The 17780-nt window shown below is 57.3% G+C and overlaps 1 protein-coding gene across 1 annotated transcript in view; it reads right to left on the bottom strand.

Moving 5' to 3' along the window:
- The window catches only part of Agap1 (ArfGAP with GTPase domain, ankyrin repeat and PH domain 1), a 411357-nt gene that overhangs the window by 110883 nt on the left and 282694 nt on the right, over positions 1-17780 (bottom strand). The window contains 1 exon segment of the mRNA XM_048344473.1: positions 203-361. Coding sequence (XP_048200430.1) covers positions 203-361 — 159 coding nt within the window.

Raw genomic sequence — 17780 nt, forward strand, 5'->3', positions numbered from 1 at the left:
GTGACCCCGCTAAGCACCACCTGTCCTGTCCTCGGCCTCCGTGGGCCAATCTGTCCGATGGAAATGAACATCCGCCAACCCCCACCCCCCCCCCAGTCCGGAGAGGATCGGATGAGATGATGTAATGGAGGTGAGCGAGACGCGCCCCGGCCGGCACAGCGAGCCCCCCGGCTGCCTCGGAGGGCCTGGCGCCCCCTCTTACCACTGCTGATGGCGGAGTTGGCAATGACGGTAGCCTCGCTCCACTGGTCGGCACTGGAGACTGAGTAGGAGCGCTGGTGCATGCCGTCGGGTCGGCTGTTGAAGGAGACCAGGCTGACGCCGCTTGCCATCTGAGACCCAGACGCACTAGTGACATTCCCTAGGAATAAACAAGTCGGGTGAACACCACGGCGGACCAGAGACCACAGAAGCCAGCCCGGGCTCGTGCACGGGGGCTCACGCCGGCCCGCGGTGCGCGCCAAGGCCTGCCAGCGCGGCCGGCGGGGTGCCACGCGGGGCGGGACGGGTGCGAGGAATCCAGGGCGGTGCACGCGTGGAGGACGCCCGGGCCGCACATCACCGCCGCTCACCGAGCCCCGCACAGGCACAGCACTGCTCTGAAGCCAGGAGACCCGGGCGGCCGGGAGGAGGGACCGCGGGGCGGGGCGGCGGGGGGCTCGCCACCCAGCCGAGAGCCCGGCGTGAGAGGCGCAGCTCTGCTCGACGGTGAGCACAGGTCTTTCCCCGTGGAGGAGACGCACTCTCGGGGGAGGTAGGTCGATTCCTAACTTTGGAAAGACCGAGCAGAGGAAAAGCAACTTGGTGATTCCGCGGCACAGCCGGGGGACCCACTGGATCGGTGATGATCTGAGCCAACTGCTCCGTATCGGAACGACTATCTGGTCACCCCAATGTTAGATGGCAAAATAGAATTAAGTCCCTTTCGGTAAAGCTGGGCCCATCTTTCCCACCGCTAGTGACAGCCTGTTAGGGCTGTATGCAGAGCTTCAGGTTTTGGTTTTTTTTTAAGCTTTCCTCTGATTGTTTTAGTTGAGAATCAACTTAAGTTCTCAACTGCTCCGGTGGAAGGTTTTCACCGTGCCGGCCATTACGTGTTTAGCCCACCGTACTTCCAAAGTCTGGCCAATTACGGGAACTTTCCATGGAGCTTTTCATAACCCAGGATCAAGCTTCTGCCTGACTCAGAGGGCCGGGGCGGGGCGTGGGGAGCATGTATTTCGTGAGGAGTCATGAGGCCTAGCTTGCCCACAAACCTGACACCCCACTGTCATCCCTATCCCTACGGCCCTGGAACGTTCCAGTCGCTTCCTGAAGGGCACTATGGAGTGACGCTGCCCTGAAGTACCGACGTTAGGAAGACCCCGTTGCGTGCTGTTGTCTGACCCGCGTACCCTTCGGCTGTCATGAGGAAGCTCACAGGGAGGTTCATGGGACTGCAGACACAAAACCAGAGGCGGGCGGCGGGGCTGTGCTGGGGACTGAGACCCCCGTGCTCAGATGGCGACCGCAAAGCTCAGCAGCCACAGCAGCCGAGCCTGGGTGTCAGAAATGCAGATGCCCAGGCCCGTGGGCACCTGCTTCTTGTAAGACAGATTGCAGAACAAAACCTCACGTCCAGAAAACAAGTCAAGATCGTGAAACAACTCTTCACTCGAGCCCTTCGCACGCTCCAGGGGCCGGGCTTGCGGCTGCGGCCCGGTCCCAGGCCCCTCTTGTCTCGCTTCTCCCTGTAGCCAGAGAGGGCGCTGCTGCTCCCCCGGGGACCCTCCGTGCCCACGGAGACCACACCGCGAGGTGTGAGAAGGTGGCTCCCATCTGCAGGGGTCCACTGGGGCCCCCCACCACCTTGCGTTCCTCTCGGTGGCGCCCACCCTGGACGTCACCCCCCCCCCCCCCCGCTCCAGAACCTTCTGGCTTCTTGCAGGGCTCAGCCAATGGGAAGCAGGGCGGGAGCAGAGAGGAGGGGGACAGTGAGACTCGGGGGTCCTTTCTGGGGCTCCTCCCGGGAGAGGCCTCGGGACGGCCCGGCACTGCCCTGCTGTGGACGTTCCTTCCGCCCCTGCCGTCTGGACGAACCCCGTGCTCCCCTTCCCCAAAGGGACCCAGATGCGAGGCATCGCCCTTAGGCATCTCCCCCAGAGGCTTGCTGGGCCCCTTCTCCATCTCCCATGTGACTTCCTAGCAGACGGGGCCTGCAGGCTACTGCTGACAGTTTGTGGTAGATGGAAGGAAAGGGGAGAGGTGGGATGAGAATCTCCGCGGGGCCTCGGCGGCAATGAGCCGCTCCTATCCGGTGTCGCCCGTGTGGCTAAGCCTCCAGACCCCTTGGGCACCGTGACAGCCATCCGCACCCCCAGCCCACCACCGCCCGGCGCAGACTCTGCCCACGGACTTCTCTGCCCAGCTCTTGGCCCACAGTGGCTCCTCAGGGTCGGTGCCAGGACTCAGTGCCTCGTGGACTGTCCGAGCACACCGAGGAGGAAGGGTCCGCACGCAGGGCGCACAGCAAGCGGGGCTGAACCCCACGCAGGAAACGGTGCTCAGATGACAGGGAGGAGAAAGAACTCGCGTTTGGACTGCAAGGACTTTGAAGGCCGGTTGTCCCTGAGGGACAACGCTGCTACCAAATCTGTGGCTGGTCACTGGTTCTCAGGTTCTCAGACATCTCGCTGTCTGCGAAGTGAAGTCCAGCACAAGCTCAGTTCCTGGAGATCCTGCGGCTCTGGGATGGGCTCAGGGCCCATCCGTGTAGCAGGTCTCTAGGAGGCCATGTCCCCCCCCCCCACCCCCCCACACAGTGATTACACACTCCTGGCATCCAGAACGCATACCAGCTGGGCTGACCTTTCAGAAAGGTGATATTCTTACACACCCAAATCCCAGCTCCAAGACTAAACAGACACCTGACAAAGCTGGAAAAATCACCATGTGCATGTGGACACACACTTATCCAAGTCAAGATTTCAGCATGGCACATGTGTGTGTATGCACACATGTGCGCGTGTGCACGCAGGAAACATCTCAATATCTCATCGCATAGATAAAACATGTCGGGTTTTCTATCCAGGGAATAAACTCGACGTGTGTATGTATGTCTAATAGCTACTAGTTAACTCCATTTTAACCAGCTAAACAGGTTTTGCAAGCACCAACCATGACATAACGAACCAAAAGTGTTTCCTATGATGACACAGAGATATAGCTACTGAGCTGAACAAATTATGAACAGTAGGGAACTATTGCTTCTGCCTCCACAGACGGTTTAGACATTGCAAGCAGGTCCTTGCCACCATTTCTGACCCTTATTATTTTTTTGTGCTGATGCCAGGATTTGAACTCAGGGTCTGGGCACTCACGATCCCTCCGCTTCTTTTGCTCAAGGCTGGGGCCGTGTCTAACCACAGCTCCCCTTCTGTTTTTGTTTGTTTGTTTCTGCTTTTGTTCTGGTTAATTGGAGGTAAGAGTCTCACAGACTTGCCTGCCGGGCTGGCTCTGAATCTGGATCCTGAGCTCTCAGCCTCCTGAGTAGGTAGGATTATAGGCGTGAGCCGCTCCCACCTGTGTTTCTAGTGCTTTTTTTTACATACACAGTCCCAGCTGAGTTTGCCGTGCAATTTCTTTTTTAGGTGGAGGTTAACGGCCTCCGCCGTTCTGAGCCTGCTTCCGGTCTCCCCGCGTGAGCATCTGGCAGCATCTGTCCCAAGTGCTACCACGGAGACCTCGCCACCGCGGGAAAGCAATGCTCCTGCCACGCAGAGCAGATCCACGGGGCTCCGGGGCTCCCCCTCACCCAACGCTAATCCATTGCGTGTTAGTACGTTATTAATGGAGGATGAGACGCTCAAGTCCTCGTTTGTGAAGGAAGCTGATGACTTTCCGCGTCTGAGGCAGAAGGAGCAAAGGGGGAGGGCTTGACGCGTGGAGGTGCGCACAGCCCCGTGACGGGGAGTGGATTTCTCTCCAGAGAGGTCTCTCCTTCCCCCGAGGGAGAGAAACCGTGGGCTCGTGGCTTCCCTGGGGGAAAGAACTTCCCAGCGCCCCCTTCTCCCCGCGCTCCGCCATCTCTGCGCTCTGTGGCCTGGCAGCACACCACGTGCCTCACGGGGGCCAGGCGGCTGTCCGCGGGCCTCAGTGTCTCCCCGTTTCATCTTTCGGGTGACAGGATGACACCGGCAGCCTTGCCCAGGTGGCTGCTCTGTGCACTGACTGGGTGAGAAACACAGCGTCGCTTTCCCTAACAAAGGTAGGCCGGCTGGTCTCTACCCTGTTACAAAAGACTGGGGTAGGGGCTGGGGATATGGCCTAGTGGCAAGAGTGCCTGCCTCATATACATGAGGCCCTGGGTTCGATTCCCCAGCACCACATATACAGAAAATGGCCAGAAGGGGCGCTGTGGCTCAAGTGGCAGAGTGCTAGCCTTGAGCAAGAAGAAGCCAGGGACAGTGCTCAGGCCCTGAGTCCAGTCCCCAGGACTGGCCAAAAAAAAAAAAAAAAAAAAAAAAAAAACAAACAAAAAAAAAGACTGGGGTATCCTGAGCTTGGGGTTCACTCCTATAACATACACTGCAGTGCTGGGGTGTCTCCAGAGGGGGAGTGGGCTTGGGGTAGCACAGTGTCTTGCTAAGTGGAGGGAAGGGAAGTGATCTGTCTTGGCCACGAGTCTCCCTTGCCACGTGATAGGGGTGGCTAACCAATGATCTTGTCAGCTCCGAAGGGGAGGGAAACGGGTGCGCCCTTCCCCCGTCCCTCCACCGCCCTCCCTCGATCACGGCAAGGAAGGGGACAGTTTCTGCTGTTCGGAGATCCTAGTCCATAAGTGTCACACACTCACACACACCTGTGACACTGAAGCCGCTAGGAAGTATAGGGGGCAGGGAGTACCCCCTGCTGGGAGGACGCGGTAGAACACTGGGGGGAATTCAGACTTCACGGACAGTGCCTTGGATACAACCTTCCCCTCCCCTGGGAACACCCTCGCCACCCTGCCAACCAGCTCCACATCAGGTGTCGCTGTTAATGTCTTCAAGATTCCTCTTTCAAGTCTCTCAAACCGGCGTTCAGGTGTGCTCCAATGTGCAGGTGTCCAGGTGTGTTCCAGTGTGTCCAGGTGTGTCCGGTGTGCAGGTGTCCAGGTGTGCTCCAGTGTCCAGGTGTGCTCCGGTGTCCAGGTGTGCTCCGGTGTCCAGGTGTGCTCCAGTGAGCAGGTGTGCTCCGGTGTCCAGGTGTGCTCCAGTGAGCAGGTGTGCTCCGGTGTCCAGGTGTGCTCCAGTGTGCAGGTGCGCTCCGGTGTCCAGGTGTCCAGGTGTGCTCCAGTGTGCAGGTGTGCTCCGGTGTCCAGGTGTGCTCTGGTGTGCAGGTGTGCTCCGGTGTCCAGGTGTGCTCCAGTGAGCAGGTGTGCTCCGGTGTCCAGGTGTGCTCCAGTGTGCAGGTGTGCTCCGGTGTCCAGGTGTGCTCCAGTGAGCAGGTGTGCTCCGGTGTCCAGGTGTGCTCCGGTGAGCAGGTGTGCTCCGGTGTCCAGGTGTGCTCCAGTGTGCAGGTGCGCTCCGGTGTCCAGGTAGGTGTGCTCCGGTGTGCAGGTGTGCTCCGGTGTCCAGGTGTGCTCCGGTGTCAGGTGTGCTCCGGTGTCCAGGTGTGCTCCGGTGTGCAGGTGTGCTCCGGTGTCAGGTGTGCTCCAGTGTGCAGGTGTGCTCTGGTGTGCAGGTGCACACCGGTGTGCAGGTATCCAGGTGTGCTCCGGTGTGCAGGTGTGCTCCTGTGTGCAGGTGTGCTCCAGTGTGCAGGTGTGCTCCGGTGTGCAGGTGTGCTCCGTGTCCAGGTGTGCAGGTGCGCTCCGGTGTCCAGGTGTCCAGGTGTGCTCCGGTGTGCAGGTGTGCTCCAGTGAGCAGGTGTGCTCCGGTGTCCAGGTGTGCTCCAGTGAGCAGGTGTGCTCCGGTGTCCAGGTGTGCTCCAGTGTGCAGGTGCGCTCCGGTGTCCAGGTGTCCAGGTGTGCTCCGGTGTGCAGGTGTGCTCCGGTGTCCAGGTGTGCTCCGGTGTGCAGGTGTGCTCCGGTGTGCAGGTGTGCTCCAGTGTGCAGGTGTGCTCCGGTGTCCAGGTGTGCTCCAGTGTGCAGGTGTGCTCTGGCGTGCAGGTGCACACCGGTGTGCAGGTATCCAGGTGTGCTCCGGTGTGCAGGTGTGCTCCTGTGTGCAGGTGTGCTCCAGTGTCCAGGTGTGCTCCTGTGTCCAGGTGTGCTCCAGTGTCCAGGTGTGCTCCAGTGTCCAGGTGTGCTCCAGTGTGCAGGTGCGCTCCTGTGTCCAGGTGTGCTCCAGTGTGCAGGTGTGCTCCTGTGTGCAGGTGTGCTCCAGTGTGCAGGTGTGCTCCGGTGTGCAGGTGTGCTCCGGTGTCCAGGTGTGCTCCGGTGTGCAGGTGTGCTCCGGTGTGCAGGTGTGCTCCAGTGTGCAGGTGTGCTCCGGTGTCCAGGTGTGCTCCAGTGTGCAGGTGTGCTCTGGCGTGCAGGTGCACACCGGTGTGCAGGTATCCAGGTGTGCTCCGGTGTGCAGGTGTGCTCCTGTGTCCAGGTGCGCTCTGGTGTGCAGGTGTGCTCCTGTGTCCAGGTGCGCTCCTGTGTCCAGGTGTGCTCCAGTGTCCAGGTGTGCTCCAGTGTCCAGGTGTGCTCCGGTGTGCAGGTGCGCTCCTGTGTCCCAGTGTGCAGGTGCGCTCCGGTGTGCTCGTGTCCAGGTGTGCTCCTGTGTGCAGGTGTGCAGGTGTGCTCCGGTGTCCAGGTGTGCTCCGGTGTCCAGGTGTGCTCTGGTGTGCAGGTGTCCAGGTGTGCTCCAGTGTGCAGGTGTGCTCCGGTGTGCAGGTGTGCTCCGGTGTCCAGGTGTGCTCCGGTGTCCAGGTGTGCTCCGGTGTGCAGGTGTCCAGGTGTGCTCCTGTGTTCAGGTATGCTCTGGTGTCCAGGTGTGCAGGTGTGCTCCGGTGTCCAGGTGTGCTCCGGTGTCCAGGTGTGCTCCAGTGTGCAGGTGTGCTCTGGTGTTCAGGTGCGCTCCGGTGTCCAGGTGTGCTCCAGTGTGCAGGTGTGCTCTGGTGTGCAGGTGTGCTCCGGTGTCCAGGTGTGCAGGTGTGCTCCAGTGTGCAGGTGTGCTCCGGTGTCCAGGTGTGCTCTGGTATGCAGGTGTGCTCCGGTGTCCAGGTGTGCTCCTGTGCAGGTGTGCTCTGGTGTCAGGTGTCCAGGTGTGCTCCAGTGTGCAGGTGTGCTCTGGTGTGCAGGTGTGCTCAGTGTCCAGGTGTGCTCCGGTGTGCAGGTATGCTTTGGTGTGCAGGTGTGCTCCTGTGTCCAGGTGTGCTCTGGTGTGCAAGTGTGCTCCTGTGTCCAGGTGTGCAGGTGTGCTCCGGTGTCAGGTGCGCTCCGGTGTGCCCGGTGTCCAGGTGCGCTCCGGTGTGCTCCGGTGTCCAGGTGCGCTCCGGTGTCCAGGTGTGCAGGTGCGCTCCGGTGTGCTCGTGTCCAGGTGTGCTCCTGGTGCAGGTGTGCTCTGGTGCGCTCCTGTGTGCAGGTGTGCTCCGGTGTGCAGGTGTGCTCCGGTGTGCAGGTGTGCTCCGGTGTGCAGGTGTGCTCTGGTGCGCTCCTGTGTTCAGGTGTGCTCCTGTGTTCAGGTGTGCTCTGGTGGTGTCCAGGTGTGCTCCTGTGTTCAGGTATGCTCTGGTGTGCAGGTGTGCAGGTGCGCTCCAGTGTGCAGGTGCGCTCCAGTGTGCAGGTGTGCTCCTGTGTGCAGGTGTGCTCCGGTGCGCTCCTGTGTTCAGGTATGCTCTGGTGTGCAGGTGTGCAGGTGCGCTCCAGTGTGCAGGTGCGCTCCAGTGTGCAGGTGTGCTCCGGTGTGCAGGTGTGCTCTGGTGGTGTCCAGGTGCACTCCGGTGTGCAGGTGTGCTCCGGTGTCCAGGTGTGCTCCGGTGTGCCGGTTCGCTTTGGCGTGCCCACTGAAGAGCAGTGTGATTCCCTATGGCCAGTGGAGGTGACGGCCATGCCCACCTGGCGCGGGCGCACTGGCACGAACGCACGTGACCAGAGGAGACAGTCCCTGCCGAGCGACTGCTGCAGGTGAGCAGCACGAACGGTGAGGCCGGCGGGGTGAGCGGAACGTGGGGGCCGACGTGGCCTGCGTGACCGCCGCCAAGGGCAGCAGACGCCTCTGCGTGGGTGCGGGAGGCGGTGGTGAGAGGCGCCCGGGGCGGGGCTGCCCAGGGAACCTCACCCCCCCGCCCCGCCCCGCTCATCTCCATCAGCTACACCAGGGCCTTTGCACATGCTACGCATCAACCTAGGAATGCTCAACAGATGTCATCTGAGTTGGTGAAGACTGTGAAATCGGTTCAGGAAACACGGGGCCGCGGGGCTGGGACAGTGGCTTCGGGGTACAGGGCCTGCCTAGCAGGCATGAAGCCCTGGGTTCGGTTCCTCAGCACCACATGCAACATAAAAACCCAGAAGCGGCGCTGTGGCTCAAGTGGCATAGTGCTAGCCTTGAGCAAAAAGAAGCCAGGGACGGTGCTCAGGCCCTGAGTCCAAGGCCCAGGAATGGCACAAAAAAAAAAAAAAAGAACTGGGTTGGGCAGAACTCTTGCCACCAATGAGTCCTTAAAGAGTAGCTCGGCCTGCCTGAGTAGGACGAGATCCCACATGGAAGGGGGTGCGGAAGGACCCCTCTGGCCTTTGTCTTGGTATGTCCTCCCTTCCGTATTCAGTATTACCATGGAACACGCGGGCGGCTCCTACCTGGCCTGCTCTGCTCCGCTCTCAGGAAGCGTGTTTCCTCTGCTGCCCCGTCTCCGGATCAGCTGGTGCTTGCCCTGATTAGCGAGGGGACGCTGCATTACCATGCTAATCCTGGTCTTCCCAGCGCCCTTCCTCGAGACGGACGCGCATGTACTTAGCGGGCTGCCTTGATTAGTGGGAGCTTCTCTGGGTCAAAAGCAGCAGATTCTCTCCAAAGAATAATTTCAGCGGTGCTTACATCCCCAAAGTGTAAGAGTTGATTTGAAAAGGTACTTACCTCCGCCATATGCTATTTTTCTTTAAACAATTTGCATTTCAAAGCGAATGTGGCATTTATATCTGAATGAGTATCAGTATGTTGCCTGAGCTCATCTCAGACGAGGACGAGAAAGATGCGGGTTTTCTATTGAGCCCGAGTGTTTTCATCCACCAAATGACATCAAAGACACAGTTCTTCTTTTAAGCTATAGGCTTATTACATTAAAAATAGCCGGCTCTGATTTACAAAAAATACACTCTGAAGTGATGGCCTCTCTTAGCATTCAAGGAAAGATTCATCAACAGTCACTTCCTTTTAGTATTCAAAATGGTTTTCACTGAGCCTCCCGATTTTGCTCTACTTCACAAACAAGACTTAACTTTATACTGAAGGGTTTAACCGAGAGAACAAGACTGGACACTTGCCTCGAGCAAGATGGAATAAAGCGGCAACTGGGACAACGATGGTCGTGTGAAACTTCCAAGGACACTGACGGGGGAGAAGCCCCAAAGACCCTCAGGAGCACCGAGTGGGAACCGGGCGTTTACACCACTGCGAAACTGGATTGCCTAGAAAATGTTTCTGGGTGTAGACCGGCGAGGAGAAGGCCCCTCGTACATCCCAAAGGCAGACCCTGGCAGCAGCCACAGACCCTCCCCGCGTCCGGCCCCAGCCTCTGGGGCTGCCTGGCCGGGCCGCAGCTGCCCATGCACCCGTGGCGAGCTCGCGTGGGAACACAGGCTGTCCTGTGACTGCACGACGATAGAGGCTCTTCTAATGGTCGCATCCCTTCAAATAGGCCTTCGCCATCTGCTCCGTCCTCTAATTATAAAACCCGAGAAGGAGGTAATTCACAACGCTACCGTAAAGATGCGGGCCGCAGACGCTGGGGGTGTTGGTGAGCAGGGCCCGTTCTCCTCTGCGTCTCGGTTGGAGGCCCGCTCTCCTTTTGGTCCTCTGCATTTAAGAGGATTGCCCCCCCCCCCCCCCGCGCGCTAGCTTTTCAAAGGTGCAGGCGTTCTGCGAGTCTTGCTTTTGTAGACAAATGTAATCTGTATGTCTACTATTGAGATACAAGCGTGGGGGTCCTCAAGACTGCCGTTTTTAAAGAAATGTATATTTTCCATATTATGTGGCTCAGAGAAAAAAAAAAGACTGTATGGACACATGTAATGACTTCTAAACACTGCACTGAGACCATGTTTGGAACTGGAAGTCTTGGAATTACATAGCTCGCAGTTACTGGAAATAGTTAATTTTATTTTTGTTATGATGCCAAAGGCAAAAATAATGAAAACCCATTCCACTATAAAGGTTTATCCCTCCCTTTCCTTGATTTGTGCCAGAACCGAGGCTCAAACTCAGGGCCCTATTCTCTTGCTTAGCCTTTTTGCTCATGGTTATTAGGGCTCTACCATTTTCAGCCATACCTCCACGTCTGGCGTTTTGCTAGTTAAATGGCGATAAGAGTCTTGTGGATTTGTCCACTCAACCTGGTTCTGCACTGTGATCCTCAGATTTCAGCTTCCTGAGTAGCTAGGATTACAGACGTGAGCCTCAGTACCCAGTTGCACAGATTTTTTAAAACCGATTTTGCAAAACCACACAGATACACAAATAATATTAAGTCCATCAAAAATCTCAATAGATCTATATTTTTACTCAACATATATTCAACAGTTCCCAGTTACCATGATTTATATTTCTTTCATATGGCCTCCTAGCCATTTCCCCACGTTGTTCTATATGCTTTAGAATTACTTGCAGACACACAACACCATCTCTTTGATTTAATGTAGATATCCGTTGTATCCTTTTCCTCCTATGGGATAGTTTTGGTTGTTCCCCCATTCCGTGGATTATACACACCACTGTGAGGGACGTCTTGCACTTGGTGACTTTGGCTTAGAGGCCAGTCTTCCCACGGTTACAGGGCAGACAGCATATTACCTTTCTGACTGGCAGTATAGGATGCTCAGGAATCTTTTAACGACTAGTGGCCAAAAGAAGATAGAACCTGTGCATCGTTAAAACCATTCAGTCGATAATTTGCAAAATGGATAATAATAAAGTAATGGTGGTAATGACGACGGTAACAATGCCTCCCGTGGTTAATGTAATGACCGCATCACGAGACGCGTGCTGCAAACCGCAAAGCCTCTGTGGAGATTAGTGCTTTGTAATTTCATCAACAGTGGGTTTTCTTCTTTTCTACCATTTATTACCTTTTTTTTTTTTTTTTTTTTTTTTAGCTAACACGTAAGATCCGGCCTCTCTCCTCGTCTCTGTGGTGATCTGACCTCTTTCCCTGTCTCTGTGGTGATGGAGTTCTGCGTGTCAGCTGCCATCCCTGGCTGAGCTCGCTCACTCAATTTGATGATGGTTTAGGGAAGTGACTACTACTGACCAGCTCACGCCACAGCACTCTGGGCTCCTCCTCATGGGCACGTTTATGACACCGAGTCTATGGAAAAATCTAAAGATAGAAGATCAGTGTCGTCACGAGCGCAGCTGACAACGAGGAAAGAAGGGAAGGGGAAGATGAGGCAGCGGAAGAGGGCGTTGCCCGTGACGATGGTGAGCAAGAGAACAAGAAACGCGGCCCACATTTGCCAGCGGGCTAATGCTGCCTCTGTGGAGATGGAGGTGACACAATTCAAGAGGAGGAAGAGCTCTCCTTTAAGTGATTATATTTAAACTAACGCTTAGAATATACACTTAGAGCTAAGTCTTTTGTCTTTTGGCCATACAGGTAAAAATTCACCGTTGCAAGGCAGGCCTGCCTCTGTCTTCTTGTGGGTTTTTCTCTGCGTATGGAACTCCTGCCACTGAGATCCCAAGGGTCTTTATGGAGGACCAAACCCGAGCCACTGCCTAACCCCAATCCTTTTTTTTTTTTGCCAATCCTGGGCCTTGGACTCAGGGCCTGAGCACTGTCCCTGGCTTCTTTTTGCTCAAGGCTAGCACTCTACCACTTGAGCCACAGCGCCACTTCTGTCCGTTTTCTGTAGGCCTCGTGTATACGAGCAAGCACTCTTGCCACTAGGTCATATCCCCAGCCTCCAATCCATTTCTTCATGTGGGTGACATGAACAGAGTTCTATGTAGTTCAGTGATAACGAGGGAAGGTAATACTATACAAGAGGAGAATATAATTCAGAAATTTTTTTTTGGTAAAGCAACAACATACAAGCACACCGATAATAAATGTATAAAACAAAAATCACACCTTGTCGGTTATTTGCTTCAGCGCTCGGTAAATTCATATGCGTGGTCTCACACGCGTAGTCTCTTATTTGATTTGCACATTGGTTCCGTCTTCTTTTTTATGCAGCGAGTACAACAGGTATGCTTTGTATAAAAAGCACTGCCTCTGAGAAGAGCTCTGGGTTTTCATACCAATTAGACATGTTCCAGAAAGACTGACGATGTTCCCTGCATATTGACTGGATGCAGAACAACAGGCCAGAGGGTTTGGAGATGGCAAAGCATCGCGATTACTTTGAAGAATTCTCCCCTGCCAGTGTGGAAGAGAGAAAGCGGAGCACTGCAGACTCAACTCTAGACCAGAAGAGCTGAGGACATTCCCGGTGGACGCCGGGCCTGTGGCCCACAGCCACGGTCTCTGCCTTCCCGGGCCTTTCTGAGCTCGTCCGTGTCTTAAACGGTCTTCCGTGTATCACACCGACATTAGAAGCATTGCTTTTCACCAAACCCACATTTCCCAGATTAAACAAAGTTTGCCTGGAGTAACTTTTATTTACTTACAGGCAACCGTAGAGATGTACAACTTGGTGTCTCATGCCCCCTCATGACTTACACTGAAATCACCCAGGATCGAGTCGCTTTTGTCATTTCTTGCAAAAAAAAAAAAAGAGAGCACTCCACTTAAAGAGCTCCCACAAGTGAGGAAGGCTTCCTTAAAAGGGGGCTTCGGTTCACGCTTATTTTTGAGCCGCACCCCAAAGGGTGTAGCTGACAGACCGCGACCGAGAAGATGCTGGCACTCCGTACCACTGCTAGCGGCCACTTGTGCTTCACGTGGGCAACGCTCAGCAGAACGTGCTTCATGAAAGGGAGGTAAGTGGAAGGCGCTGGAACGAGGAGGGGGGGGGTGGCTCGGGACGTGTGCGGCTCCGCGGTGGAAAGCGCCCGGCACTGGCGAGCCCCGGGGCCACGCCACGGCCAGCGGGGAGAAGGGACATGGCTGCCTTTCAGGTCCCCCGACGCGTGGCTCGGGATGCATTCGTTTCCGTCCACGAGAGTGAGGGGGTTATCGACTAGCCACGGACCGCGGGGGCAGGGATCGCGTGGCGCTCACGGTGGCCTCCGCCGGGGCTCCAAGCTGGCAGGGCAGGAGGTGCGGCAGGGCGGCCGTGGTGAACGAGGCCGCAGCCAGCGTGGGGCCGTCCCGGCGAGGCGGACAGGGCGCTGGGGTGCTGAGCCAGCCCTGGGCCTCTCCACACCGGGGGGGGGGGGGGGGGGGGGGGGACGGGGGGCGGGGCCCAGGGGCACCGGCACTGCGGGGGACGCCGCGCCGACTCCAGACTTATTAAAATGTTTTCTAGACCATTTGAAACTAAACAAAGAAAAACTTTTGTTTCTCTGACACAACAACGGGTCTCATTTTGATGCTGCGTTATTTTTTTTTTTAATAGCTATTACCACTGTAACAGCAGCTTAGCGACTCCACGTCTGCAGTGTGAGCAGTTTTGATAAACAGCCTCGGCGGGCCACACAACGGGGATAATGTATCCTTAAGTACCGCCAATGAGCTGCCATTCTGCACAGCCAATTACTTCTGTGCGTCTGTCACTCAAAGGAAAAATGACTGAGCCCATTAGATCAAACCTCTGTCACTGTTCCTAATGCACTCTTAGGCCTCATTAATCTCCGGGAGCAGCAACAGAGCCGCCGGGCCTCCTCGCCTCCCCCGAACAGACCCACGTGAAGCCTCTCATCTCTCCCCCAAGTGCACGCGTTAATCAAGCTCTCCTTATTGCCCCGGTCCCTGTCACGGCAGAGAGTGCTCCCTCTTAAATGCTCTCATTATGACCCATCTTTAGAGCCGGCTAAGTGGAAAAAAAAGAGAGAGAGAGAGGGAGAGAGAGGGAGGAAGAGAGAGGACGGGAGAAAGAGGAGAGCAAGTCCGATCCCATTAATATTCATGACAATAATTAGTATTCTGGGTCACTGAATATTCATGCGATTAGTTTGGTTTTTTTATGGGTTTGCTGGATGTCCTGATTGCTGAAGTGTGGAGAAAACAGCATGGTTGAGACTTTAGATGTCAACGCAGTTCGATACTCAAAACACATTTGCCATCCCCGCCTTCCCCCACCACACCCGGGAAGACGAGCGCCGGCCCTCCCGATGGCTCAACCGTTTCCAGCCACGGGGGGCCGGAAGTGGGGGGGCGGGGAAGGGGCACGGAGTCCCCGCGCAGAGGCCTAGGTACCAATCCGGGCAGGATGAAAACATCCGTAATTGCAGACGCCCGACAAAGCAGCCCTGTGGAAGACGGGATGTCATCGGCAGCCCCAGCACAAAGAGGCTTCAGGGCCAGGGTTCACAGGAAGCGGGGGGCTGGGGGGCCGCTCCGGGAGGCCCCCACCACCCTCACTGCCACCGGGGTGCCCACGGTGGCCGAGCCCCCCACGACCCGACTCAGGACCACCATGCTTCACGCACCGGAAAACCTGGAAATCGCCACCCTCCTTCCTTTCCATGAAGTACGGAGGATTCTGCAGTTACCTGGGCCCATCTCGGGGGTGACTCCCTCACCCTTCCTCGGCTCCAGGCCCTGAAGTGGGTGGGCCTCTGGGTGACTCCCACGCTCGTCTTCCCTGGACCAGGTGTTCTCCAGCTTTCCACTTACAGGTCAAAGCAACAGCTGGAAGCAATACAACTCTGCATTCTATTCACACAGACAGTTCTACCAAACCAGCCCATCCAAAAACCATGTCAGAAAACATGGGTGGACACTCTACCTCCTTCTCTCTTTATTTCCAACTGGAATTAAGGTTGGGTATGTAATAACCAGTGGGACAGGAAGTCCCGCCCTGTGCCGGTGCCACTGCCACTGATCCACAGAAGGGGGCGTGGCATTAGGGAACCGACCGCAGGAGGGGGCGTGGCATTAGGGAACGGACCGCAGGAGGGGGCGTGGCATTAGGGAACGGACCGCAGGAGGGGGCGTGGCATTAGGGAACGGACCACAGGAGGGGGCGTGGCATTAGGGAACGGACCGCAGGAGGGGGCGTGGCATTAGGGAACGGACCGCAGGAGGGGGCGTGGCATTAGGGAACCGACCGCAGGGGGCGTGGCATTAGGGAACGGACCGCAGGAGGGGGCGTGGCATTAGGGAACGGACCGCAGGAGGGGGCGTGGCATTAGGGAACGGACCGCAGGAGGGGGCGTGGCATTAGGGAACGGACCGCAGGAGGGGGCGTGGCATTAGGGAACGGACCGCAGGAGGGGGCGTGGCATTAGGGAACGGACCGCAGGAGGGGGCGTGGCATTAGGGAACGGACCGCAGGAGGGGGCGTGGCATTAGGGAACGGACCGCAGGAGGGGGCGTGGCATTAGGGAACGGACCGCAGGAGGGGGCGTGGCATTAGGGAACGGACCGCAGGAGGGGGCGTGGCATTAGGGAACGGACCACAGGAGGGGGCGTGGCATTAGGGAACGGACCGCAGGAGGGGGCGTGGCATTAGGCTGCTGGAGCATCAGGAGTGAAGGAGGGGCAGCCTAGGAAGTCCCGCCCCACGCTGGCTTCGCTGCCACGGTGGCGCTTCTAAGTGGCCCAGCGGCTGGAGGGGGCGGGGCTTCAGAGGGCAGGGTGTATATATAAGCTGCCTGTTTGGCCATGGGGAGGAGGAGAAGAGGACAGGGAGGAGAGAGGGAAGCAGGCGGTGCCTGCCTGCCGGAGGAGCAGAGCTGGAGCGCAGTCCAGAGACTGAGGCCTGCAGAGGAGCCCGAAGCCTGAGGCCTGTGGGGAGGCTTGGAGCCTGTGGGGAGGCCTGAGGCCTAGGGCCTGCAGAGGAGCCTGAAGCCTGTGGGGAGGCCTGAGGCCTGTGGGGAGGCCTGAGGCCCAAGGCCTGTGGGGAAGCTTGGAGCCTGTGGGGAAGCCTGAGGCCTGTGGGGAAAGTTGGAGCCTGTGGGGAGGCTTGGGGCCTGAGGCCTGTGGGGAAGCTTGGAGCCTGAGGCCTGTGGGGAGGCTTGGAGCCTGTGGGGAGGCTTGGAGCCTGAGGTCTGTGGGGAGGCTTGGAGCCTGTGGGGAGGCCTGAGGCCTGTGGGGAGGCTTGGAGCCTGTGGGGAGGCTTGGAGCCTGTGGGGAGGCCTGGAGCCTGTGGGGAGGCCTGAGGCCTGTGGGGAAGCTTGGAGCCTGAGGCCTGTGGGGAAGCTTGGAGCCTGAGGCCTGTGGGGAAGCTTGGAGCCTGAGGCCTGTGGGGAAGCTTGGAGCCTGTGGGGAGGCTTGGAGCCTGAGGCCTGTGGGGAAGCTTGGAACCTGTGGGGAAGCTTGGAGCCTGAGGCCTGTGGGGAAGCTTGGAGCCTGTGGGGAGGCTTGGAGCCTGAGTCCTGTGGGGAGGCTTGGAGCCTGTGGGGAGGCTTGAGGCCCGAGGCCTGCGGAGGAGCCTGAGGCCTGTGGGGAGGCTTGAGGCCCGAGGCCTGCGGAGGAGCCTGAGGCCTGTGGGGAGGCTTGGGGCCCGAGGCCTGTGGAGGAGTCTGAGGCCTGCGGAGGAGCCTGAGGCTTTTTGGAGAGGTTTGAGGCCCCAGGTCTGAGGAGTGGCCTGGGGGCTTGAGGAGAGTCACAGGCCTGCGGGAAGGAGGAATAGAAAGAAGCTGGCTCCTCCGGAGGTCTGGAGGTTAGAGAGTGGAGGTCTGGAGGTCAGGTCTGGGTTTCTGGGTAATTAGCCCAGGACAAGGTAGTCGCAGGCCAGCATGTGGAGGCGGAGGGCTGTTCTGGTTCTGAATTTCAGGTTGTAAATAAAGCTCCTTTGTAAATAAAACCCCTTCCCACCTTTAGCTGTGCCTCCATGCAGTTTTCTCCATCTCAGGATACAACAGGGCACTTTCTCAAATGTGGCTGCCAGAGAGTCTATGAGCAAAACAGCACCATTTCCATGCCAACCGGATGGGAATTAGGCTGCGGTGATGTTCTGGGGTGGGGGAGGCCTTGGAGGAAAAGACTAGACGGACAAAGAGGGAATTTAGCACAAGGACCGTACTGCCCTCCTGTTTCCAGGGCATTCGTTGGGGCTAGGCACACGGAGGACTCGTGAAGAGTGGAAAATGAACGATTGAGAAGGGGCAGCAGCAAGGTTTCCAGATCCCCAAACGGACGGGCAGAAATGAACTCCACACGGACTAAGATACCTGAATTGGGAAAACCCATTGCGGAAATCAACGGAAGTATCCAAGCAGCTATTCTAGTGAACGTGAGTGGAGTAACACGGCTGGATTAGAGACATACAATAGCCAAGAGCTTTATCTCTCACTAATTAGATGATACTAGACCTCCCCCCCCCCCACAAACATCAGCCACAGAATGCACCAAATAATTAGAAACAGGATGGATTAGTGAGACCTGGAGGAGCGGCGTGAAGGGGCCCAGTGGTGTCACACAGAAGTATAAAATACACGTGCATGAGCGGACAAAGCGCCTGTGTCTTATGGTTAGAACCTGAACCTGGGAGAGATGGCAGCTCCTCCACTGTGAACCAACGGCTCAAAAGGAAGGTCAGGCTGGGCTACTGGGTCGGGGGA

Source organism: Perognathus longimembris, chromosome 4 (genome assembly GCF_023159225.1).
Source record: "Perognathus longimembris pacificus isolate PPM17 chromosome 4, ASM2315922v1, whole genome shotgun sequence".
Classification (NCBI taxonomy): domain Eukaryota; kingdom Metazoa; phylum Chordata; class Mammalia; order Rodentia; family Heteromyidae; genus Perognathus; species Perognathus longimembris.